The sequence below is a fragment of the Euwallacea similis genome, chromosome 2, assembly GCF_039881205.1.
Source record: "Euwallacea similis isolate ESF13 chromosome 2, ESF131.1, whole genome shotgun sequence".
Taxonomy (NCBI): Eukaryota; Metazoa; Arthropoda; class Insecta; order Coleoptera; family Curculionidae; genus Euwallacea; species Euwallacea similis.
The window spans coordinates 4,692,604-4,719,341 of record NC_089610.1 but is presented as its reverse complement, the minus strand read 5'-3'; the positions used below and the strand labels follow the sequence as shown (position 1 = coordinate 4,719,341).

Here is a 26,738-nt window from a genome sequence, read left to right as displayed (position 1 = left end):
GAAATTGGCAGGATTTACGGTCACATTTGTTTCGCAACCCATCATTACAGAAATCCAACATTACATTGTGCATGTTGTTCCTTATCAGGGTACTTCGGGTCAGCAGCTCTCTGCTATTATATGGAATTTATATGTATACAATAGTATACCACATTTTATGCGTATACCTACATACAACGCATATAACCGACATTGGACCCAGGCCCACTCTCCATTTCCATTCACCAAACACCAGTGTTTTAAAACAAATATCCTAACTTTAGCACGTTCTAAGAAGGACGGCAGTATTTAGTTCCACTCGTTGCCGACAGAGAGAGACAATATAGAAAATGGCGTGGGGGACAAGGGAATCGTCCGATCCGGCAACATGGCCATTACATTTTACAGTTCTCCATCCGCACGCCTGGTCGGGTAGACGTAGACGCGTCTCGAGCGTCTTTCGTCTTTTGTTTTGTTGTTTTTTTTTACCTTTTTCGATGTGCGCCGCCGCTGACTTCTTCACTGTAAAATCGTGTTCGATCGATCAATCAATTGTTTTCGCGGCCTGATTGTCAGTTTATGCGTGGTGTGGTTCGTTGAGGTGGTGGGAAGGCACCGCGAAATATGGCACCATTCACATGTAAATACTTCACACCCTCAACAATAAATATAAAATATTTAGTGTCAAATAATCAAAACCACAGCAAAATCTGGTGTAACCTCTCTGACCTAAAATGTTAAAAATAAATGGAGACGTCATCTTTACTGCAAATAGCTACCAAAGCTTCTAGATCTAAGATAAAAAATTACCATCGCTTGTTGTCCAAGACCAGAAGGTCCGGTAAACATCTCAATAATGCCGACAATCATTGCAACAATTACCATCAAAATCTCAACGCGCAAAAAAGTCTCTTTTTGAAAAAATCAAACGCGCGAAACCATAATCTGCTACGTCACGGGAGGAACCACAACAGGGTCGCAGAAACTGATAGATGTCCGGAGACCAAATTTCGAGTGGTGAAATGTCGCGATAAAGAAAAGTCTTCGTTAGAAGGTGAACTAAGTGTGGATTTAATTGTGGGAAGATTTACAAGGTAAGAACTATTTTAGGTTAAGGTTTAGCAGCAATTTTGACAAATTTATTTTCGAAATATCTACGCACGTAACCGCGAAAACGGGGCTTTTAGTGAAGGTGATAGAGAAGGACTTAATGGTATGTACCAGCCTTCAACGTCGAGGTTTTTCAACCAGAATCGGAAAATATGACCACTTTGTATATACATACACGGTCACGCAATTAAGTTTCTTGCTCGAATTGCAGCTTTCCTATGTATCATTTAAAAACATCCAAAGGTCTTTTTTGAAGTAAAATTCTCTCGGAGAGCCAAATCCATGGTCGGATGTACGAAAGGTATATCGCCATCTTAAATTTCTTTAAATCGCAATATACCGATATTTTTCAACCGTTTTTCTGTAATGAAACCAACTTCCACATGATGGTTAACAAAACCAGGTGACAGCCCCCTATCCCCATGAAACAGCCCCTATCGGGCAGTTTTCGGAAGTATAGTAGTAGGGGCTTAAGTAGGGGTTTTCTTTTTAACAGTACATAGATCTTAAAAAACTTAGCAAAACCTTTATATAAGATTTTTTCGAAATCTCAAAAACAATCGAAATATGCTCGTAAGAAAATTTTAATAAATATCAAACCATTAATTATCATTCACTTCGGGACTTGCTAGAAAAGGTGTTCAAATTTGACGCCATTGGTCTTGTTTATACAAATTGCCGCTCGCCTTATCCCCAACTCCGTACATGCTGTGAAAAGAGATCCTTTTCATCAAATTATTTCTGCGGTGTTTTCTATCCATTCACGCAACTCTGCCACTATGTTAATTTCAGTCGTAAACGCCGAACTTTTTATAACCCCACACATAAAAACCACATGAATTTAGGTCTGGTTATCTTACGGGCCATCTTATTGGTTCATTGCAATTTATCCACCTGTTAGAAAATTGGTTATTTAAAAAGTCCCGTACTTTTATTTTTTTTTCTCATACCCGCATATTTTGGTTGTTTTTGAGATTCTGACAAAATGTTACATAAAGATGTTGCTTACTTTTTTGGGGTATATGTTGTATTAAAAAGATAAGATTCCCTTACTTAAGATTCATCCTGTATAGTTTTTATGTATTGGCATCCGCGGTCCTCCATGTACAGGATGTAGAAATTACTGAATGTTCCGAAATTCTTTTGGCACCGAAGCAATGCCAGTCAAGTGCTAAACCTTGTTGAGTAAGATTCTTCCACCAGTACTCGAAAAGTGTCCCACCAAATAAATGTCTCTAATCAGATTGCCTGGAGACCACTTCGTGAGAATTAATTGTACTTCTTCCATGTACAAAAGTGCAGGCTTTACAACTTGAAGATCATCCACTCATGTTTGGAATTTTGTAGATGGTTTCTAGGAAAACGTAATGAAATCCCGAACTTTTTCAATTTTAAATTGATTACTGATGAAGCAATGTTTGCACGCAAAGGCGTAAACAACTCTCATAATACTTATACCTGGGACGTTAATAATCCACATTCTGTATTCAATAGACTTTGCGCCGGATTAGTAAGTGGACAACATATTGGCCGTTTGTGCTGTCAGACCGATTGAATGGTGCCTTTGGAAGTCAATGGGATTAGGCGTGGTGACCCTATTCTATGGCCTCCTTGCTCGCTCAATTTGATATACCTCGATTTTATTTATAAGGCTTTACGAAGAACAGGGTATACACCAACAAAACTTTTTGGTCTTTTGCATTTTCTTAGTATCTATAACAATTTTCTATTAACTTATTAAAATTTCCGGACTAGTTCTGAAACCAGCTGGATTTTTATAAAACTGGTACTATCTAAATATTTCGAAACGCAAATCAACACTAAACTTGTTGAGACAAATTACCTGAAATAATTCGCTCGAATATTGCTTATTTGTGATCGTCCAATGTGAAATTACCGAGGAAATTGCCCAGTAGTATTTAATTTTATGATTCCTGTAGTACTGTCGTTAAAATGGCAACATAGGAAGATATGTCACCGTTCATTTCGCTTTTGTCGCGTTGTCATGGTGACGGATCGCTTTAGCGGGGCTGGTTTTGTCATACACAGGCATTTTCAACGCGTTGCCTAGCAATCCGTGAGAAATGTTAGTAATCTCATACAGATGTCCATTTATTAAACGAATCTTGCCATCATTCCTCTAACTGGACAGCACCTCCAACTCCAACCAAGCGCAATTTTTTCAGATGAGATCATTATTTCCTATGTGTCTGCTTTTAGACATTTGCGATTTCTACTTGACTAACACGCAATAGTTACCAATAATTATTACAGTATCACGTGTCTACATGTATTGTGTAAAACAGCTGATAGTGAATTAAAGCACTATTACGAGAACCAGTTATTGTTAATTATTATTCCTGCCATGGTACCAATACATATGTACATACACATATAGCGCTTTCATAAAATACTGTGTAAATTCAGTGAATTTTTTTCACAGTTTTCAATCCTGTATTCGAGTTTTGCAAGCAATTTTAAACATATTTCATGTAAGAGGTTCTATATCGATTTTTGGGTGTGTAGGGTGCTATAATATACAAACTATTTGAGATAGAGAATAGCGCTTTGCACTTATGCAAGAACATTTGCTTTCTCTTTGCACTTGTGCAAGAAAATTTTTTTGCACAAGTGTAATTTTTCCGTGCATTTGGTCCAGTAGCGGTTTGAGGTAAAGGAAAACCGGATGATTGATTTGCCACCTAAGGGAAAAAGGATCAAAATTATCCAGATGTGACGAATGTTTTTCCCTCTTAGCTGAGTTTGTTGTAGTTTTTCAGTTATTCTTGTCATGCGGGTGCGTTCACATAATAATTGGCTGGGTGTCTTATCTTTCTAACCAGTCTTAGTGCAATCTCTTCCGTTGTGTATATGTATTGTTTAGTTTTTTCCATTGCAGATGGACTTGTGTAATTTTGTTTCATTTCTCCTACTAATCCATTTATCCAGAGTTATTGTAGAAGTCGATTTTCGATTGCGTTTGGTGTTTATCTCCATATTCAGTTCTCCGTGTCTCTTTCTAAGATCCCAATCTGTGCATTACTAACTTGGGCCATATACTGTATATGTACATATGTGTTATATGTATCTGCCTTGCGATGCATACGATAGCTGTGTTAAATAGAAAGTTGAGAGCACTGAATGCAGGATTCTAGGTACCTATAGAGAAAGTAGCATAAAAAAATTTATTCAATTAGTCTATTAGTTAATACATATTCAATAAGCATAATGAAGCAACTACTTATCTAATAGGACAGAAAAATTGCCAGAATGTTTCATAGATGCATTACGATGAGTATTAGTGCACTTAATAAAAGATCCTGATTAACTATGATTCCTATGAACTTTTTTCTATTGTTTCTACTTTTATTAGATAATTGCTACTTGGCGGTTCAGCGGTGAGTTTTCAATGTTGCAGGAATTATATCTTTTCGGCGTAGTAGGTATGAATCGTTTTAATTCTAAGAAAAAAAGGTTGTGTTGTTGTAAGTCATAAAAAGTTGAGGAAAACTGAGAAAACGATGCTTTAGGCTACTTATGGTATCCCACAAATTGTCGTGATGCAAAAGATGTATTTATCATCATCGCTTAGGTCACCAACTACGCCCATATTCAGCGTTACTACTCAGGAAGTAGATAGGGATTCTCCGGGTGTTTCAAGCAAGATATAACTATTTTGTGCTTTTTTAGCGAACCTCTCAGAGCACTTTCATGTTTATTAGATACGTATTTTCGTCATTCATAGCGTAGATAAACATCAAATTGCGTCTTTTAAATTTACATCCCTTCCGGAGGTCGTTAAATTGTATATACCAACATCAATTTTAAATTTCGACTTTACAGCTAAAATACGTCTTCTTTGTAAAGTGAGGCCACCGTCACACACCGCGGAAAATAATTAAAAGCGGAACGTAACCTGGAAACCTATTTTAAACTAATCAAAACGAGAGCAGCATTACATGTTTATTATTTCCAATGTCTCCCGTTTTTGACCACTTTTTTCTTGCTATATGTGACGATGGCCTCACACTTACCCTGGATGTCCACGACAAGCAATGAGGTCAACCGCTGCATGTGCAGGAAACAAATGAACGTTAAAAACAATGTCAATCATACTTTTTAGCTGTCAACGTCAACAAAATGATTGTCAATTTTTGAAAATTCTGCCGATTTCATATATGGTTTTATTCTAATTTTGCTCTACGATTGAGAAATCATAAGAAATTGACATACATTTTCTAACATTCGATTTGAATACACGTGCGGCCACCATTCACAACGCACTGCCGTTTTTTAATCGCTGAAATGTGTCGCTGAGGTTTAACCAATGTAATATATCTTATGCCTATGTACGTCACCATTTTTTGAAAACATACCCGGCATGGCCAGATTTCAGTATCCATCATTCTCAAAAACACGTGGCCGTGTATAATAAAACTTTCGTCCCTTTCCTTTGTGAGAACTAGAATTTAAGTACAACCCCGTTCCTCTAAATCGGTGTAACTGCAACATGTCAGTAGAAGATCCATCTCTCTATTTAACTAAATATCGCGCTCTAAAAAACGGATGATAAATCAGCCGATAATCGCCTCTTAGTCGTAATGGAAAAAAGTATGGAATATTTGGTTAATTTCAAATAATTACTTTTTGGCTCATATTTTGAAATTAATATTTACCTTTCTATCAACATCAACAAATTTTTTATGAGCAGTTGTTAATATTGATGTGGAAAAAATGTATAGAATATTCTTTTTTAAATCTTTTGATAAATGAGAGGTGGACTTTGTTTGTGTTTATAGTTCAGTTGGTTGATACAGTTTACGAATCAGAAGCCGAAATCAAAATATTTCTCTTCAGATCTAAGAAAAAAGGTTTTGAACATAGTGCCGAGTGGAAAGACACACTACGAGGTCTCTTGATGTTTAGAAACGTCTCAAGGTGGCACATCAAAAATTGTTGATAAATTTCGTACTAACGGAGATATAGAAACGCGTCATCACAAATTGGAGAAAAAATTATTAGGCAATTTGACATTCAGTTTATAAGCAGAACAGTGGGAAATAGGCTAATTAATGAAGATTTAATTAGACGTTTTGCTACGAAAAAACCTTTGCTTTCCAAAAAAAATAGGAAAGTTCACTTGGAATTTACTCGAAACTCCTTAACATGGAGTACTGAAAAATTAAAGAGCATACTTTGCCGAGAAAGTGCCAAATGGTACTAAATGATAATGGTTATGCGACAGGATACCAACTCATTTATTTGTATTATAACAACGATAAAAATATTCCATACCTTTTTCCAACCCCATATTTGTATTTTTATATAAAAAATTAAATTATTTAGGGGGTTGAGTGACTGCTACTTTTACGTTTAGCAAATAAACATTACAAAATAAATTTGACTATTTTTGGAATGTTCTATGAAGTAGAAAGAAAATATTAATGTTTATCGAAGTATTCCATACTTTTTTGCTGTTTCTGATGTTAACGTTCAGTCCTAGTTCTTCGCAATACTTGTAAATTCTCTCTCTTGATCGAGTTGTCGCGTTAACGTGTCTTTCGTTAATCGATCCCTTCACTTTTACAGACCTGATGATTGCGGTGCATTATTTACTAATTACTTCGTGGGTTGTTCCTGAGTTTGTTGTTCCAACATCTACTACACCAACACCTAAGGCTGAATCCAATCTTATTACGCTTCACATTTTATTATAACGCGCTTACACATACTGTGCTCACAACACAATTATATATTTGAATCTGTGTTATTTACAAAAGTCGATAACGACTCAAAACCAATTCACCATCAATGGCAGAGATTAGATCAAACAATTTGTCCATAAAGGTCGTTTTTTTGTCCCTCGCGTTGAGTCGCAATACCGAGAAACTAAGTGCGGTTTCCAGGAACCGATTCTCGCAGCTTCTGGTAAACAATTTCATGACAATATACCCGAATTCTTCTTACTGTGCACACTATACGCTTTGCAACACGTACCGTGACAATGGCAATAGTACGCAAGATATGAATCTTCTTTATATTGCTGCTGAATCGGAGCTTCTTCGCACCTTCAAAGCGAGGTACCTCGGGATGCCATTTACCCTTTCGCTACGGTAAGCGTTTTAGTAAGTCGTACCTCCTGAGTGCCGTTTTCAGTCGATGCTGATCAACACGGTTCCCGCAGGGTATCAATATAGCTCATCCAGAGCCGTATTTACTATAGTTGTGTAATGCATTAAAATCTATCCATCTAAAATCTATTTTAACACTAGTCGAAACTTAAATTTAAAAAAAGGAAACAAACGTGATAAAAATAATTTAAGCAAACAAAAAGTGATAAAACGATCTAGAGGAGCGGCGCGACTTTTATCTTGCCATACTGAAAGAAATTAAAAATGCAAATACGCACCTGGCAAGAAAAGTGCGGATCAGCGCGGTTCCCGCGGGGAAACGCCAAAGTTTTCTAAAGAGTCCCTGATTGTCCCGAAGAAAATATGCAATAGCAGGTTATAGGCAACACAGAATACATAAAAAGTGACGTATGCACTTATCCGGTTCCCGTAGCACGCGCACAAAATTATTTTACGTGAATATCCGGTTCCCTTGGTGAAAGGATTAGATATTATTTAAGTTGAAAGGAAATAATGCAGCGGCTATTTTTGAAGTGAACCTATATACATATTAATTTAAATTGGAAGACCTTGAAGCTGTTGTGCCAAAGGTCGGCCGTAAATATTTCTTCCCCGAGAGAAAGCTTTAAGATTGAAGAGACGTATGGGAATCATTGGGGAAGTTCTCATAAATAATTCACCTCATCCTCACTTCTCTATGGTGATTCTAACACCTACCAGTTCGGACGCATCAACAAACGGGGAACTGCTCACCAGTTTCTCAGTGTATCGCGTGGGGTGACATCACTTTTATTTATAAAAGCGCGTCGGCCGGGTCCAAAATCAACATAAAGGTAAATGCGATCGCATTAAAGGTGTTTGCCAGTTATTGCCACGTTTCGCATTAGCCAGCCAGAGATTTATATCATTTTATCGTTTTACTAGGAGAGTCTGAATGGCCGTAAAATACTGCACGTAAAATCAGTTTTCTCGGGCGCGTGCACCCGGCACTTTATGGTTACGCTCACGAATGTGGCACTCTAATTAAGAAGGTTTTTTCAAATTCTTCCAGCGGGTTCGTGGGTCCGCTGAGCCGTCATCGAAATTCATCTCATAAAGTACGGAAAAGGTCGTTACAACATCGCTAATAAAAGAGAGACTCGATTATTTTTCGGTCGAGTATCGGCACCATGACATAAGCATTTCTTTTTATGGGTGATGTCATAGCTAGGTGAGCGGGTCAGCAAACTTATTTACTAAATCATCCGATATAGGAACAAAAAAAATTCTTTGTTTTCAGTTATTGTATTGAAACCTGAATAATGATCTAATGGCTACAGCTCTGATTGCTTGTAATGATCATATTATTACATATGTATATCCTAATTAACTAATCATTTCAAGTTTGGATTAAGTAGGCTTTTCCTCGCAGAAAATAAACCTTCGTTGAATTCCCTAATTTTTGCTTTGTTAACGCGATCTGTCGCTTGTGGGGCAGGCAAATCCTGTAGACGACTCCCCGTATCTTCATTGTTCGAAATCATGTTTGCATGTACAGACTTGACAACTGAAAGATCGATTGACTTACTCGATAAAGAGGATTAATCTTGATTATTCGAACATCGCAGTCACAACAGTTTAAAAAAGTGATGAACGTGCGAGCAAAAAAAACAACCTCGCGTCGTTCTCATCGGGTCGGCAAATTCGTTTTCGCGTTTTGGTTTTTTTTTTTAATTCGCTTAGAAGATTTCGAAAATTTCGCAATTTTTGTCGCATTTAACCGACTTTCTCGTTGCAACAATGTTGGGGATAGCCATAGCGAACCACTTTCTAAAAAGCTACTGTAACTTGCAACATATTTTTCTTCAAAATTTCCCTTGTAGAGGAAAGAAATTAAAACCTTAAAATTTTTACATGAAAGACACTGCAGTGCCAACTGTCAGCCGTCATTAACCGTAAAGCTCTATCTATTATGGTTTCAGAGTAAGAACTCTGTGTCTCTACAGAAAACCACTGCAAAAGGAAAATATTTTCTTAAAAATTTGCTCCCCAAAGGGGAAATCATCGAACTAAATTAAAATTCCTTAGATTTCTGAAAAACGACTGCGCCCTCGTTTTCGTACGAAAAGCTGCAGTTTCAAGCATTTGGTATGTCCAGAAAAATTCGAATTTTAAATACCTGGAAGCCAGAGGCATGTCAGTCCGAACTAGCGAAGCATCATCACAAATTAACTTTTCAATTTAGGTAAATGTTGAAACGAAAATTTCAAGTTTCAGCGATTTACATTTTTCTCGTTATGACCGGACTGAAATGAAGATTCAGGCCAAGTAACATTTTCTCGGTCAAGATTGGAAGGACGACCTCAGAGATTGATAAAACCATTTTCCGATCCTTCTCATAATTTCTGCTCAAATCCTGGTCACTCAACGAAAATCAGAATTAAGGTGGGCCGTAAAAAAAGGATATTGGATGTCACTCGCGCGACCAAAAATGAGTTACAGGGCGAGTCAAGTATGTTCCAGTTTCTGATCTTATATTATACGTAAATAGCGGTTTAAGTGCTTGTCGTAAATCATTTTCGAGCCTCTGATAGACTAATTCGTGTTTCCTATATGTTTCAAATGTGTCGTTGAGTTAAATGGTTTTGGTGATAGTTTCTGATGCTGCGTAGGCAGCAAGGAAAAATATTACTACTAAAAAAGTTAAATGCTAATAAAAAATGTAATAACTCAGCATAGGCGAATATAGGAACGGTAATCAGCAGATAGATATGTGCACTATATTTGCCGCAATTGGATTCCTCCTTATCAACAATTATACTCAGCAACGCCATAATTAATAACGATAATTATTATTGTCAAATAAAGCACCACTTATTTCAGGAGGCATTTTAAAATGTTTGAATAAAACCAGTAGTCAATTGTCTATTTCCTGATAATCATTTATTGTCCTTAATCATGACAATAAAAATATGAAGAATTCATTAATCTGTATTATACCTATATGGTTAAAAAAGTTCACTATGTTAAGACTTCATCTTTGGGGCCATAGGATTAAGTTATAAAATGGTTGTAGGGAAAAAGCTGATTCGTACTTAAAGTACACGTTAGTCCAGATTAGTGCTCAAGTCATATATGTATGTGTATACAGAGTGCCCCACCAAGAAGGGGTCATTCTAAAATCTATAATAGGACCATACTTTCCTCACATTGTGTAAAGCGCCGTGAAGAAGTAAGATTTTTTTATTAAACAGCTATGTGACAATTAGCTTTTCTTTTTAAATGTTTTCGAATTTAGAATTTTTAAAAATTCGTCATGATTTTCTTATCTGTCCAGTTGGATGGTGTTTACTGTATAGTGTGGAAAGGTTAAATGACTCTTGCAAAAGATAATAAATTATCTGGTCGAACTGCCACGAGTCTCGAAAGAAACTTCGTCATGAAATTATTGCAGTGCAAAACTAACCTGAACCAGTGCAATTTGAAAGTTAAGTCGAACGTATTAAAATTACACAAGATTTCACTGCCCAAAATGAGTGGAACAATTTAACAAAAAAAAGTCTCACAAAAATTATTAAAATTTTCAAAAATAAAACAACTTCAAAGCCAAATATGTTATGTCAAATGTCAATCGATTTGAAATGATTTTTTATGACGATTTATAATATCGCACCAAATTTTCCGAATTGTCCTGTTTGTAATTTATCCATAATTGATCGATGCAGTTCCCGGAAGACCGCCCTGTACAAAACGGAACGTCATAACGTCATGTTTCTCCCTATATGTGGCAAAAATGAAATATATCAAAAGAAGGGATCAGCATTTCCTGTTTTCGTTATTCAATTCCGCAGTCATCAGAAATCTTTATTCGGCGAACACGTCGAATGGAAATCGACAGAAATTCGAGAGTATCCTCATTAAATTACATCCTCTTTTGATGGGTCGTCATCATAATGTCATCATAAAAACAAATTGTTGTTCACGAACATCCTGCAATCTTTACTACTCTTAGCATCCAAAGCTTTGATCGAATACAAAGTGTATATTAAATTTCGCAATCGCAGTGCCATCATGGGAATTAATTATTGTCGTGCCCCTATACAGATAATAGCGACAGTGACATTCACCAAATTTGACACAATATGAGTGAGGTTACAAAATCTATATCACCTGTCAAAATTTAGCAGATTTGTCAATATTTTTGACGTAGTGACGTTAGAAGTTTTGCACTCGATGACAGATCATCGACCGTGTCTCAGAAACTACTAATAAACTTGATGCTTAGAAGGTTGAAACGCAAACCTTACTATGGAATGTAGCTCAAAAAGATACTTTGAAAATATTTTCGTTATTGCAGTGTTGCCATTTCTACTCGAAATCAGTGGTTTTATAGGATTTTTGCAAGGCAACCCTAGTATCGGAGACAATTTCTTGGTATAGCTTTGTTACGCGAGTAATTTCTGTAATTTTAAGTCTGTTTCTAAGTTAGCCTTTTTCGAGCAAATGTTCTTGAAGAAACAAAATTTTGATCTGTTGCTAAACTGGAAGAAACAAACAAGTCACGTTAGAACCAAATAATTTCCACTTTCATATTCTAGTTTTTAACGACCTATCCAGTAGTGATATTTTCTAAGGTAAAAAATAATAGGACATAAATTTTGAATTTTTTATCAAGTTTTTTAAGTATTACTACTGGATAGAACGGAAAAAAATTAGATACAAAAATCGTTTGATTCTAACGTGAAGTCCTTTTACTATCGATGGCTCGTGAGATATGACGGATGACCTGTGTTAATGGATCACCCTGTAGATGTAGTACATGTATTTTCGAAGCAACGTGAGAAAACCTAAATCTGTTTGTTTCTATACCTCTCTGACGCAAATCCGGAAGGAACGCGAAATAAGTCAAAATAAAAACAATGTGAAACATACACCCAGTAACCGAGTATACTTATTTCGTTTCCAGTCATCCTTTGTGCTTTTTATTTAGCTGATCTCATTCAACATCTACCCAAAGGCATGGCTGTATACCTTTAGTACGTTTCGTATTTCTTTAATAATACATAAATCAAAACCGTTCATGACTCCACCTCGTATGCATTTTAACCTTCAACTCGGTTATTATGGCAAACCGACGATAACAAATACACGTCTCGAGCGATAATTAAAAGCCGCAATTTCCAGTCGCTTCCTGGTGATCGTGCAGTCAACAGCGCGTTAAACTAAAGTGACTTAAGTGCGGCTCGGGCTTAAGTCGGATAGTATGCGCGAGTGCCAAAATGCATGTGGGCGCAGCAAACTTAAATTTTTCGGCATTTTGAATCGTTTTTGTGTTTCATTTTCTGACTGTAAGAAACATTTTTCCATGGGCCACAACGAACTGCTTTACAAAGCTGTGTGTTTTTGGTTGGCAGCGTAAGTGTCTTTTCCAACAGTCTTGTGTGTCTAATCATTCAAATGAGACGTTTTTTTTTGCGGATTTTACAATAATTGAGAGCTAAAATAGGGTTCAAAATACGCGAGTTGGTGGTTTTCCTTGTCTTATTAGGCCATTTAAAATGCTACAGAGGTTTATAGAGGATCGTTAGAATCTATAATATGCATGTTGCCGCAAGGGTTGCTAGAGTACCACCCCGCCTTATTCCCCCCCCTTGTGACAGGAAGGGGTTATTGAAGTAATAGGGGGAAGTTCTCTGTTCACTTTTTTGTGTATTTAGTGTGGTAAGCAGCATATTTTTTTCCTTACCCTGTGTGATATTTTCCCTGAATCACTGCAATACGTGTAGTGTGAAGTTATCTTTTTTAATCTCAGAGATATTTGGCCTTAAACAATACAAACTGCAATTTCTTTAATGAATTTTGTTCCAGCAGTTCTTCTAATTCTTAATAATTACAAATCGCTTTGAAATTCATATATTTCGTAAAAAGTTCAAAGTTGGCAGCTTTCAAGGTTATGCGTTTTAAGCAAAAATTAAGAATTCGACGCAAACAATGAACTTCTTACAGATTTACAAACGGAAATTAAACATTAATGTATTTTTAAAATTTCTCCCACCAAAGAAGCAATAATTTGACATCTTGGAATATGGTCTGTCAGCTGTCATAAATCGCCAGACTACCTGTCATTGAGTTATAGTTTTGTACCTTTACGGAAAACTGCTGTAACAATTTGAAGCATATGAACATATTTTTTTGTATTAGCGTGGTGAATTAAACGGTATTTGAACCGAGTCGTCAATGTTCCGAATAATATCAAAAGAAATTCATCTACTTACAGCGAAACCGGTGATGTGCCTAACGCAGTTTTACGACCGCAACCAGTACCAGAAAAAGAACAAACAGCAGAAAAAATGTTTTGGAAAACTGCTGGAGATAAATAAACACGTTGCCATGTTCCACTGCATAGAGAGCGGTATAAATACACTGCGCTACGCCACTGCATATTGAGAACTGAAAGCCCGTTCGGGCCCACAAGAATTTCGTATAATTTCATGCAAGCTCTTTTTTTATCGAACAAAGCAGCCTCTCGTTGTGAAAATCACAAATTTGGAGCAAATAATGGTTGTTGCAACAAACAATAGCGACGAAGCAGACAAAGAGAATGTCTGAATCGATACACTACATAATATTAATTGACAGATATAGGTAGGCACCGATTATATGCTGCAAATACATTACAGCACTGTTAAAAATAGCTTTCAGATATTAACATAACATTTATTGATTTTTCGTATCTCAAATATTAATTATTTTGAACAGATGATAATGTGCATGTTTGCACGATTCACGTTATTTATTCGAAAGGCCGAACGCTATCTTATACACCCAAACGCTAAGTAGGAATATAGTAAGACCCGCTTGCATGCCCTCAGCGGTTTAAACCCCACCTGAGGTTAACCTCAAGATTCTGCCAGATAACCAGTCAGTGGGATATATGGCAAGTTTGAAGCTTGAGCTTCAGGCGGGGCTTGAGCTGTCCGGCCTAAGAGGAGGCTGAAAAACCCTCAACTGCAAATGATAATAAATAGGAGAGCGAATCCGCTCCATGCGGATATGGATTCTTGGAGTTTTCATTGAACATTTGTAGCACGTAAGTAAAACTCCCAATATCATTATCGCTCGCTTTCGTCAGCCTCGTTATCGAGTTATCATTCTAGCCAATATCTCTGAGTTGTCACTTTGTCAAAGCGAACCTTAAAATGATGTATTCTCACATTTCCAAAAGCTCATAATGCACAAATTCATTCTTCACCATCATTGATTTTAGGTTGCACGGACAGTTCCCCAGTAATTATCTACTAGCCTGAACAGGATGAAAGCGTCTTTAGCGAAGATGAATGCGCAAAAATACTGCAGAATGTGGATTTATGCAAGTTGAACGAGTAGTAATTGTCGTGCTAGTGCAATAGGATTGTTACTGGAGTGTTTCGCTATTCGACTCTTCGATTCGTTCGATAACACTTAGTGGTGCATGTTAAACCGTGTTTAAGATGGGACGTCGCAGGGAAGTCATTATAAATCGGTCTTGGCCCCTTAAAAGCCCGCCTGTGTCTGGGTACGTAAAGCTTTTTTTTAATCCCTTTATAGTGAATGTTAAATTTTGCTTCCTATATCGTTTAAGTTGTGTGCTGTGGTTGGTCAAAGGCTACAGAAAATATTGCGCGTCAGGTTCTCTCGTTGTTAATTTAAATTCAATGGGACTTAGGGTTTCTGTGTAGGGATTCATGTAAAAAAGTTAAAAGTTAATGCACATAACAATAGAAGTTTAGGGAAAAACTTAAAAATTCGATGTGGACGGCAAAAAAAGAGAGAAGTGAAGCCCGTTTCGAATACGAGAATTGAAAAAAAACTGTTATTCAGAATTTTTTCTATCATGACAAAGTCGAATGTGGTATTCATTTCTCGTGTACGATGATTTCTGTACAGGGTGCCCTATTTTCGATGGCTTTGCCACGGGTATCGAGCGTATTGATGAGTAATTTTGAGACATATTCACATACTATGAATCTTTAATTAAAAAATAATTGTTAACACAAATAAAGCGATGAAATAAATTTAATATACGATAAAATAAATTCAAATAACGGTTTATTTACCTTTGTTGCAGAGAGGTTTACAACGCAATATGCCTAAGGCTTGGAGACACATTGCACATACCTGAGGCCTCTGTAAAAGCACTGTTCAACGATATGCACCTATTTCCGTCAGACAGTCAAGGTAAATATTATTGTAATTTTCGATTTGTATACAGGGTGGTCCCCTTACCTAAGTAATATTCACATAACAGTCTTTTCGTTCTGGAAAAATATTACGCTTTGGCTTAAACTGGTCTCATGAATGTGATGACAGCAGTGATCGTTATATGTATATCTACTATCTAGGGTATTCATTTTTTTTACTTTTTCTCAAAACAGCACATCGAAAATACCGAATATTTTGGTGATTTTTTGAAATCGCGAATTTAAGTTCGCCGCAAGCTTTTAGGCGGCAACAGGCGAGGTACCTAGCTGTACTGCCACTCTAATGGAGAAAAAAAACGAACAGATGATCATATTTCTTGCTACACCCCATTTAAAGGTCCTGTTTACCGATAATATAATAGTTTTCGAGCTTTCAACGGTTTAAGAAACATTTAGTTTTTATTTTTTTCTTGATTTTTAATGACGTCCAGGGCCTTAGCAAGTCTGACGCCCTGGGCAAAATTTTAAATTCTCGTCCCTCTCACTCTAAGAAAAACTGTCGAACAGGAAAGTCCACCACCTTGTACCCTCGCCCTTCTATAAAGCCGGTACTGATAACATAGTTACATATTTACCAAAACTGAGATAATTCGATTCTACATACCAAAAAGTTAGATACAGATAGAGGAAAAGCAGGAATTTCTAATTCACGCAGCTCGCATCAGTGGGCTCGCGACAATCCATTTGCGACTCACTGTTTCCGTAAGTTTTCCGTATTTTCTAAAATTGAAGCTTAACCCTCGCCTGGAAAATTTTCCTTTAAGAAATTGTCTTTTATTGTAGTAAACAAGTGCCTACATGATCGAATAAAAATTCGTGCGAAGACCTAAAGCCTCTGGATTTTTACGTTTCAGGTCATTTAAAAGCTAAAGTGTATTCTCTATCAATCAACTCTACACAGGAATTGATAATGAAAATACAAGCTTGTTGATCCATGCGAGCAAATCCACAAGAGATTGCGCATGTTATGAAGTCCTCGTGCCTTCGAAATCGCTGTGTAGCCGAGAAGCGGCACATCTTGAATAATTTGTATGATAGCAAAATATTGAATAGCGATATCTATCAATTTATCATGAATTTTTTATTGTTGTTTTGATTGGTGGTTGTCTATTAAAAAAAGAATATTTCGTTGCTTCAAATATCCATACAGATACCATCCATACATCCATATTCCATGGTTATTTAAAATTCAAAATGTTATATTTAGGATACTTTTTTTGCAATTTGCTCAGGTACCATACGATAGAGCTATCCGCAATTTTAACCATTTCTAATTTAATTGCCAGGCAAGATCATAGCACAGTTTAAGCATTGTTTGATAAGAAATTTTAGGCTCTTCACGTGGGGTATCTAAACTTTTGTTATTTTGAATCTGGAGAGTCGCAATTTCAGTAAACATTGAACAATGTCATTAAAAATCAATCTGGTAATATTCTTCATGATTGACTTCAGAAGCTTGAAAAATTCGTCGGTAGTTCTTGAACAACTTATTGCACACAGACACATCACAGTTTGTGTAGCAAGCCTTTGCCAAAAGAGGTTCTTTAAGAGAATCGCGGAAATTGTGGAATTTGAATTGATGCTTGACTAAAGTGGAATATTAAGTTAATTATCAAGTATATTGGATACAGCGGATTTGAAATGTAAATTTGCCAGTTTTGGCCCGAATTTCAGTGAACAAGCGCCAAGATTTGTGTACGTTTGGCGCGCTTTCGAAACTAGTTGTCATGGCGACCGTAATTTAGTTGATAGGGTAGAGTTAGCAGGAGGTCAAAGCGCCCTATCATCCAACGTTGCCAATTTATTTTTTCTTTAATATATTGGCAGTTGGCCAGCCGCCTTTTCACCAACGTTGCTGTTTCACCGCTTTCTAAATTTTGGTGGTCCGTATCACTCTTGATATATAACAGATTAGATCTAAATAGTCAATTTTGACTTTGACATTGATTTGTTTATTTCTATTTTTGGATAATTTTTTTTTTAGTGTTTGGTTTTTAATTCTTATAGTTAATTCTTTATGCATAATAATTATTCTATTTTCTCTTTCTTTCTCTCTCAATAAAATGGACAAAAAGTAAATATTTAAATTAAAGTTTGTTTTTTCGATTTATATATCTATTTAATAAAATAAGTCTGAGCGCCAACTAAAATATGAGTTTGAAGTGCGTTGCGAACTAGTTGTGAATGTAATACCTGCATGGATTCTGCATAATGTGCCCCGGATAGCCATCAACTATCCACAACTGCCATTAGATCATCAGGTAAATTACTGCAACCTGCATCTATTTATATTTATGTTTCCTCTTAGGTGTTTCATTAACTTAATGCTGGAGGGTTTCGAATAATGTTTGTAGTGTTTTTTAATTCATTACCATCTAGGAATGGATTTATTTTTGTTTGGTATAGTGATCACAAATAGCGAGGTGTACACATATTTTCAAACTATTTATTATTCAATATTGATTAGAATATTACCAATTAACGTACTTGAGTGGTGGTCACCCAAAAACAGTAAAAGAATTGTTCAAAATCAAAATTAAGCAGGTACATGTCCAAGAAGCTAAGAATGGCACACATGTATATATGAAAATTATTTCTGTTACAATGTTACATACAATATACACATTTTACTTTTATTATTATATGTATTTCTTGATAATAGTAACAAAGATGCTCCAGTGCGCAAGACAATACAGTCGGAGAAATGGCACTAATCCGAACTATCTTACCTTTGGTGAATTTTGTGTATTTGCCCGGGAGATGCAGAACCACTCGACTCCAAAAACCTATAGGAAAATATCACAACAGAAAGCTAACAGTAAGTGATTTAGTATTATGAAGTTCCTTGTCTGAAAATTGAATTTTTTTAAAATTTATAAATTCTTCAAAATTTATGAAATTTTTAAAAACTTGCAAGTTTGCAGTAATGTCACAATAAAAATTTGTCTTTAGCTGATTTTTGTACCTTTTACTATTTTCAAGAAAACGTCTCATTGGCCACCCTCACATGTGGTTGACACCAATAATAAAAAGTCCAAGTTTATTGTGGATACATACCAAAGAGATGCCTGTTGAAAACGGGCGATTTATTGTTACTTTCCATTCTAGAATGTCCAAGTAACAGATGTGAAGTCTTTCTGGGTGGTTCCTGCAATCCGACCACATGGAGGGCAGACACGGCAATACCGGAGTTACAAAAGCAGGGCATCAGTTTTTATAATCCCGTATGTGTGATTTTTTTAATTAATTTTAATTTCAAAAATGAAGTTATGAGTGATAATAGTCTATGTCAACAAAAGAACCTGGCATTTGATATACATTTTTAACTAGCTACTGTAATTATTATTCATACTGGAAGCAAAACAATAATGATTGATTTCCATGGCTTCATTATACCTACATCAAAGTTGTTGTCTAAAGCAATTGATTAAGGTCTGATCAACTCATCCATTGCAGCAAGTCTCAATGTGGGCCCCCGAATTGTTGGATCAGGAACACGACGCAAAGCAGTCGGCATCCGTTCTACTTTTCGTTATCGATAGTCAAACGAGAAGTACCGTCGGCATGCTGGAAGTGGCATATCTCGTCGCTTGCGGAAGGTGTGTGGTTGTTGTCGCTCAGCCATACAAAATGGGTCAAACCATTATGGGAGAAGTAATTAGTGAGGAGTAAGTTTTAGCAGTAAAAACCAATTGAGTCATTCTCGGAACTTACACGTTCTTTTTTTTATTTTAGGGAATATGAGGAACTGGTGCAGGGGCAAAAGTCTTTGTTGGATCTCATAAAGTTGAAAGGAGTGCAAATCCATACCAATTTGAGCTCGGCTTTGCAGTGTACGGCGGATATTTTGAGAAACGTATCAAACGGGAGCAGTTCTGAGGAACAAGTTATCCATAAATTGAAGTAAGTCCAATTCCGTGCAATATGAAATGTATTTTTATGCATGAACATGAAGAAAATGGTATAAAACTAAATTGACGTACGTTAAGGCGGTTATAATAAAATAGATTCAAAAGATTATATGAATATATTCTGTGGGTGCTCTATGAGGATTCACCGAAATTTTCTATACCGTTTAGATGTCAGCTTTTTCAAAAGCAATGATTATTGTTTCTTTTACAGGCGGTTACGAGAAGTGTATGACTGTTACAAGGGCGAGATGCGTATTTACGATGTTATCGAGGCGTACCGGCGTCTGACCAATCGCTCCCTGGAAATTTCCAAGTTATACCATTACTTCAATTTGCAACACGGCACCAACGGGTTCACCGGTCTGGGAACGAACGGTTCCGAGGTGACGTTGAGTTTCGAGAAATTTTGCGCCGTAATGGCCGAACTGAGCTCTGAGGGCTGTGGCACGTGTAATATTGAGGGTGAGTTGAATTTTTGGTGGTTCAAAGTAGAAAGTAAGACGAGAGATAGATATTTCATTAAGAATTAATTTTATGTGAAATACGGACGTTATTTTGACTTCCTCTTTGCGCACTGTCATTTACGACTTGATCTTCTAGGATACCCTGTAGGCAGTGAGTGCTCTTTATTCCAGAAGTTAACGTAAAGTTTCTTATTTTCTCTATTTATAGCAACTCCCGGATATACTTTATCATTTGATTTTTTAGGAAGGGATTACATAAGACCATTATATTGGTCTTGTGCACTTTTGAAGACAAGATATGTGGTTAGAACTATGGTTCTTCGACCGTTATCCGGCGTGTTAGGTACCTACATGGATTTTGATATTTTGATAGAGGACAGCTTTGTTTTTTCCAAATTTGAATATCCTTATTTTTAGCAGTTTTTTTTTCTGTTTACGTAATGTCTGTTTGTTTTGAATTATTGCTTCACCGCACCTTATACACTTCAAGTTCACGACGATGGCATTCACGTGAAAACGTCTCAGAAAGTGAAGAACATAGAGAACATCATACATATACAGACAAAGCTGGAGTTTGACAGATAAAGTTCTTTCACGATTTTTGCGACCACGCATGTCAAGGGTGGACAAGAAAATTTTGTGATCTCTGGATGTTAAATGTAGACACAACATTATTATTTGAATTAATTTAATTTTGCTTTTACTATTGAATAATTTAATTTAAAAAAACGTTATTAAGAAGTTCATTTGCTTTGCAGCGTGGGCATCACAAACGTTCACGAGAAACCAGCAGCAACCGGAGCAACAATGTCAGTCGCAGCAGAATTGCGTAGCCGATCCGTTTTCTGTAACACAGTTACCACCTCAGGAGCGAACTTTATACGATGTGTACTTGGGAGGTAGTTTATCCACCGGCACAAAGTGGCGGGAATCAACGGCCATACCTTTGTTGGAAAAACGCGGACTTAAATATTACAATCCGGCGATTAGGTAAGTTAGGGGTTGCGCTGTTTTGTTTTTTTTTTTAATTTTCTTTTATTTATTTCCACAGAGATACGAAGCCAAACGGGCAACAAGCGAGTGACGTGTCCCAGTGGCAGGAAGAAATTGAACGGTGTAAAATAGCTCTCTTTGTGATTACCAACGATACGAGGTCTTTAACCAGTATGATTTTGGCGGCGCATTGCATGGGAAGCGGGAAGGAGGTGGTTCTTTGCGTTGAACAATTGAACGCGGAGAACTGTGTTGTCGCCGGTGAAACTGTAAGTTGCCAGCGAAAAATTGTCGATTATCTAAGGATCAATCGAAATCTTATGCGAATAATTCAAAGTAGTAGTTTTTGTCACCTTTCAATATAAAATTTTCGTCTTGACGAGATTAATTTGCGAATTTCAGCTAACCAAGACGGCGATCAAAGATTACAATCGCGCGCGCGCGTACATCACAGATTCGGCTCTACGGCGAGAGGTTCCGGTCTTCGATAGGGTGGAACTGGCCATCGCTTGCGTCATAGGAAAACTGGTAACCTTACACACGACTGATACCTCAAATCGCATCACGCCAGAGATAATCAGGTAGTAATTAAGGATGTTTTATTTATATTTCAACTTCATATTTAAAAAAAAACGGGGCGTTACCATCGAAACCAACAATTGTTTTAGCCAAATTTGACATATATGATTGAGGTTGGAAATCTATATCAAATGTAGAATCGCAGGTATGTCAGTGTGTTTGACAAGATGAGGATAGACATCCAGCCTTGACATAGTGAACCATATGTCACAATTATTGATTTCCATGGCACCGCCCCCATTTTTTAAAACGTCGGAATAGCACACAGCCTACCATTAACCTTCAGTTAAGTCGTAGAATTTAGGCGCAAATGCCCCTGTAAAGTTAAAAGTCTAACCGGACTTATGTGTGTCGATTCAGAGCCATTCGAACAGTCGCAAGTCGAGTATACACATTATTGGAAATATATTTCCTCAGATATACGTGATTTGAGTAAATGCAGGCAGCTCCACGGCTTTCTTATGTAGATCGGTGTGAAATGCACACAATAATAGTCCCATTTCAAGGGCAGCTAATTGGTGCAAATTCTCTATAGTTGTTATTTATTTGAACGTCTCTAAATTGTTTTTTCTTATTAATATTTTGTTAACTAGTTTATTACGTTACATTGCGCTTCCATTTGGAGGTAAATTTTCTGCGGGTCGCGCCTTTCGTTTTAGTTTCTTTAATGTTTTATTCTTTAACTACTGAGTTTTACTGGGAGAAATCTGAGCGACAACGCGTTTCCGTTTTCTGGTCTGAAAGGCACGACCCGTCGCATCATCACGAGGGGGACTTGCTTCGAAAGTTGATAAAGTCACGATATTAAATAGCAGTCATCAATCCCGACTCCGATTGTTTATACAAGTCACAGAATTTATACAAAAGCAACTACTATTATTTGGATTAAAAAAGTGTTTTATTTTTTTATTTTATACCTATTCGATATTAAACTGTTACATTTCATTTAATTGCACTAAAACACCTACCTGCGATTTATTATTTAAATCGCGTGCTGGGAAATTCGAGACATATAGTATATTTATATATATATATAAATGAGGGAAATGGGTTATTACTGTCGAAAGTAAAATAGTATTTTTTCACATCACATAAACTATACAAGGTGTTCTGTTTAGGCGGGCCCCACTATTGCCATCTCCAAAACGGCGAGAGTTACGAAACCGGTTAAATGGTGAAAAATTGCCATTTTTGGAGACTTTTAATGTCAAGTCTGTATTTTAAAAAATTAATTCGTTTGTGTCAACATCTTAAAGTCGAAATATAGTCTTGAGATAATAATACGCCTCTGTTGTAGCGCGGAACTTTTTTTTATTACACTGATGATGGTTGTTGAAATATCCTTTATAAATCTCCTTTAGAATTAAAAATGTCTACAAATTTCCTTTATGCGTTTCGAAGCTCCAGCTGTTTATTTAACGAAGAGGTGACGAAAATTCTCACTGGGGCCTCGTCGCTTGATTCTCTGAAGTCCCCTCGTGTACGTTAATTTTTCACTAAATATTAATGTAATATTTAGATAATATGTACTTTGAAACTAATTTTATGAACCTGAACTAACTAAATATTACATCATAATAATAAGTGATCCCCAGGCGTTAAGCCCCGGCAGCAACTCCATTACAAAGAGATCAACGTTGTCATAGTTTATGTTTATATCCGATACATAAATGCTGTTCTAACTTATTAAAAATCGAGCTTTCAACTGCTTCGTGCCTGTATAAACAGATAGTGACTGCAGCAGCCGAACATAAGATATTATAAAGGAGGTTAGAAATCTGTCAAATGTCAAAAAAATCTTAGTAGTGGTGTTAATGCTTGACATATAATGTCTTATGTAATAATAGTAGTAAATGTCTTAAAATTTGACATTTGTTAGGTTTTTAACTTTATTCATATGGCGAGATCGACTGTTGTCTATCCGCTGTCATTTGCACAGGGACAAAACAGTAATTTCTCAAGATTTTTCATGAGTTGAAATAGCTTTATAATTAAGGTTTTTGTTGTTTTGTAGAAAAATAGTACGTCATATTTACATAATTGATTTTTATTGTACGTTTTTTTTCTATATACATACGTGTTCGATTTAGATACGAGTTCGATGTTTACGAGTCAGACAACGTCATTCCGGGACTCGAGAATAGTGAAAAATAGGGCAGCGATGAAAAATTATATAGTTCCTTTTAAATATGGTCTGTTACTTAAGTACGTTAATAATGTCCGCTCGTTTTTAACTTTTATTTTGAAGCTGTTTTTCATTATGGTTTCATTGGTGGTAGACAAAATATAACAGAATACAAATTATTATTAATTTTACGTACGAAAATAGTAATTAAACAGGCATACAGTGCATCACAGTTGCAAACACGTTTATTATTTAATGATAATAAGAAGGTATGTAGAAACTTCAAGGTTTAGACCTAAGCCCCCCCATCTGCTACAACTGGTGGGGTGAACAACCATCACCTCAAGAACTGAGAAGCTCGTTCGCTTAGAAATTCAGATAATGGGTTTTTATCAAAGGAAAAAGTGAAATTAAACAGTATTGTCCTTGGTTGCGTTTAATTGGTTGATTATTTTATACGCGGAAATGTGGTTTCATACGTCCTCGTTAGACCAAGTAGGTATCTCAATACATATTTTCGTTCAAAGTAGTCTACTCCTTGCAGTTAACAAAAACCTTAAAAATATTTTTTTGGGGCTATTAGATCGTAATATGTAATATACTTTTATTAATCTGTCGACAGTTATGTTATTATATACGTAGATATTGTATTTTTTGGGTGGGAAAATGTCGCGTTTGTTGGTAGTTTAACAAAACTGGAGGAAAATGGTGTTAAAATCGTATTTACTCGATTTCCAACGTAAATCGAGCGAAATATTGGCGGGTAGGGGTTGTTTACATTTCGTATTTTTATTATTATTATTTACTGTGTTGAGTTTCGTGGTAACGTTGTTTTACTTGTAGCAAAATATTTTCTACATTATAATAGGATTAAAGGTTTGCAGCGCATTCTTACGAAAAATGACTTTAACCCATTATTGCTCAAATTTAAGCGCAGTAATCTTACACATCACATTTACAAGGGCATAAAAGATTATCATCAGGAAATATGATAAATTTTCGTCTTCAACAACATAAGGAAATATCTACATTATTAGTTTAAAATGAATGCTGATGTTATACGATCAACTGCCATTGTTCGCGGGTCGAAGATGTTCTATAAAGGAAAGCATTTAATTTAGCTTGATTCGAAGAGATGTGTACCTGATGTATTATTTTTGAAGCTGGAACATGGTGAATAAACGGATGCTTGATCCAAGTTTTTATGTTTGTGAAAATTCGGTTTATTATTACTTATATTAAGTTACGATAATAATTATTAAATAGTAAAATTTCTTTTTGGCATAAGAGGAGCGATGAGTAACCCTAACTTAACTGAATCTCTTGTAACAATAATTAATATAATGTTTAAACTAATCTAATGGTTATTGTTTATACAAGTTTTCTAAACAAAATGTTATTTATTAACTGTAAATGTAGGTGTTTTTTTGTACCCAATTGTTCCCTCAAAACCCGGTCTATGCAAATTAATTATTGTAAGGCCAAAGTTTAGTAGTTAATTCTATTAGCGCGATTATTAGATACCAGTTTTTCAATTATTTATTAAAAATTATTAAGAACTTTTCTTTTTAATTAAAGTAAAATGTAAAAAGTGATTGAAAAATGGGTCCTAATAAGTACAATAGCTTTATATACAATGATTATTTGTGAAAAAAAGGTCGTTCCGGCAAAAAAGAAGGTGCAAATTTATTAATGTAAAAATAATATAAATTAAATAAATATTTACTTGAGAAGATTTATATTTAGGCTTATATTTTACCATGTAATTTTAGCGATTACATTGTTATATCGATGCTATTTATTTCTCCTTTTTTTTAATGTAGAATTAAAGACTATTAAAGTATAACTGGGGTTATCAATAGTTATTTTCATCCAGATAAATTCAATGGTTTTCTCAAAAAAGACTGCACTTTTTCCCTAAATGAACAAAAGTAAAAAAGTTTCTTTACTGCCTAAAAAACCAAAAACAATTTTTTGTCAAGTTTTTTGCTTCCTAAAAAAACCAAAAACAACTTTTTGTCAAGTTATTTTGCAACCTAAAAACCAAAAACAATTTTTTGTCAAGTTTTTTGCTTGCTAAAAACCAAAAACAATTTTTTGTCAAGTTTTTTGCTTGCTAAAAACCAAAAACAATTTTTTGTCAAGTTTTTTGCTTCCTAAAAAAACCAAAAACAACTTTTTGTCAAGTTTTTTGCTTCCTAAAAAACCAAAAACAATTTTTTGTCAAGTTTTTTGCTTCCTAAAAAACAAAAAACAATTTTTTGTCAAGTTTTTTGCTTCCTAAAAACCAAAAACAATTTTTTGTCAAGTTTTTTGCTTCCTAAAAAAACCAAAAACAACTTTTTGTCAAGTTATTTTGCAACCTAAAAACCAAAAACAATTTTTTGTCAAGTTTTTTGCAACCTAAAAAACCAAAAACAATTTTTTGTCAAGTTTTTTGCTTCCTAAAAAACCAAAAACAACTTTTTGTTAAGTTTTTTTGCTTCCTAAAAAATCAAAAACAATTTTTTGTCAAGTTTTTTGCTTCCTAAAAAAACAAAAACAATTTTTTGTCAAGTTTTTTGCTTCCTAAAAACCAAAAACAATTTTTTTGTCAAGTTTTTTGCTTCCTAAAAAAACCAAAAACAACTTTTTGTTAAGTTATTTTGCAACCTAAAAACCAAAAACAATTTTTTTGTCAAGTTTTTTGCTTCCTAAAAAAACCAAAAACAACTTTTTGTTAAGTTATTTTGCAACCTAAAAACCAAAAACAATTTTTTGTCAAGTTTTTTGCTTCCTAAAAAACCAAAAACAATTTTTTGTCAAGTTTTTTGCTTCCTAAAAAAACAAAAACAATTTTTTGTCAAGTTTTTTGCTTCCTAAAAACCAAAAACAATTTTTTGTCAAGTTTTTTGCTTTCTAAAAAACCAAAAATAATTTTTTGTCAAGTTTTTTGCTTCCTAAAAAAACCAAAAACAAGTTTTTGTTAAGTTATTTTGCAACCTAAAAACCAAAAACAATTTTTTGTCAAGTTTTTTGCTTGCTAAAAAAACAAAAACAATTTTTTGTAAGTTTTTTTTGCCACCTAAAAAACAAGTTTTTTGTAAAAAAAAAATTAAATTGAAACGCTTGTTTAACATGAAAAAGTGTATCCGAATGTAGTCTTTTGTGGCGCCACCCATAAACTAAATGACACACTAATGCTGAAGCACAATGCTGAGATTCACTTTTCACTCCTAGATGACGCG

At 35.4% G+C, this 26,738-nt stretch overlaps 2 protein-coding genes across 8 annotated transcripts in view; one reads left to right on the top strand and one right to left on the bottom strand.

Annotated features, from left to right (window-relative positions):
- Sf3b5 (splicing factor 3b subunit 5) overlaps window positions 1-26,738 on the bottom strand; it is a 167,332-nt gene that overhangs the window by 2,028 nt on the left and 138,566 nt on the right. The window lies entirely within an intron of this gene.
- raw lies at window positions 253-25,357 on the top strand. 7 transcript variants are annotated; one of them, XM_066405851.1, is made up of 12 exons: window positions 936-1,073; window positions 14,467-14,754; window positions 15,307-15,416; window positions 18,102-18,257; window positions 18,548-18,663; window positions 18,896-19,107; window positions 19,175-19,342; window positions 19,562-19,812; window positions 20,059-20,157; window positions 20,573-20,804; window positions 20,866-21,076; window positions 21,210-25,357. In XM_066405851.1, exons 2-12 carry the CDS (start codon window positions 14,690-14,692, stop codon window positions 21,390-21,392), a joined length of 1,803 nt encoding a protein of 600 aa, XP_066261948.1. In that variant the 5' UTR covers window positions 936-1,073; window positions 14,467-14,689; the 3' UTR covers window positions 21,393-25,357. The 7 variants fall into 7 exon arrangements, with proteins under 7 accessions (XP_066261944.1, XP_066261946.1, XP_066261948.1 ...); XM_066405852.1 differs by lacking the exon at window positions 936-1,073 and adding an exon at window positions 12,384-12,614; XM_066405853.1 differs by lacking the exon at window positions 936-1,073 and adding an exon at window positions 14,274-14,289.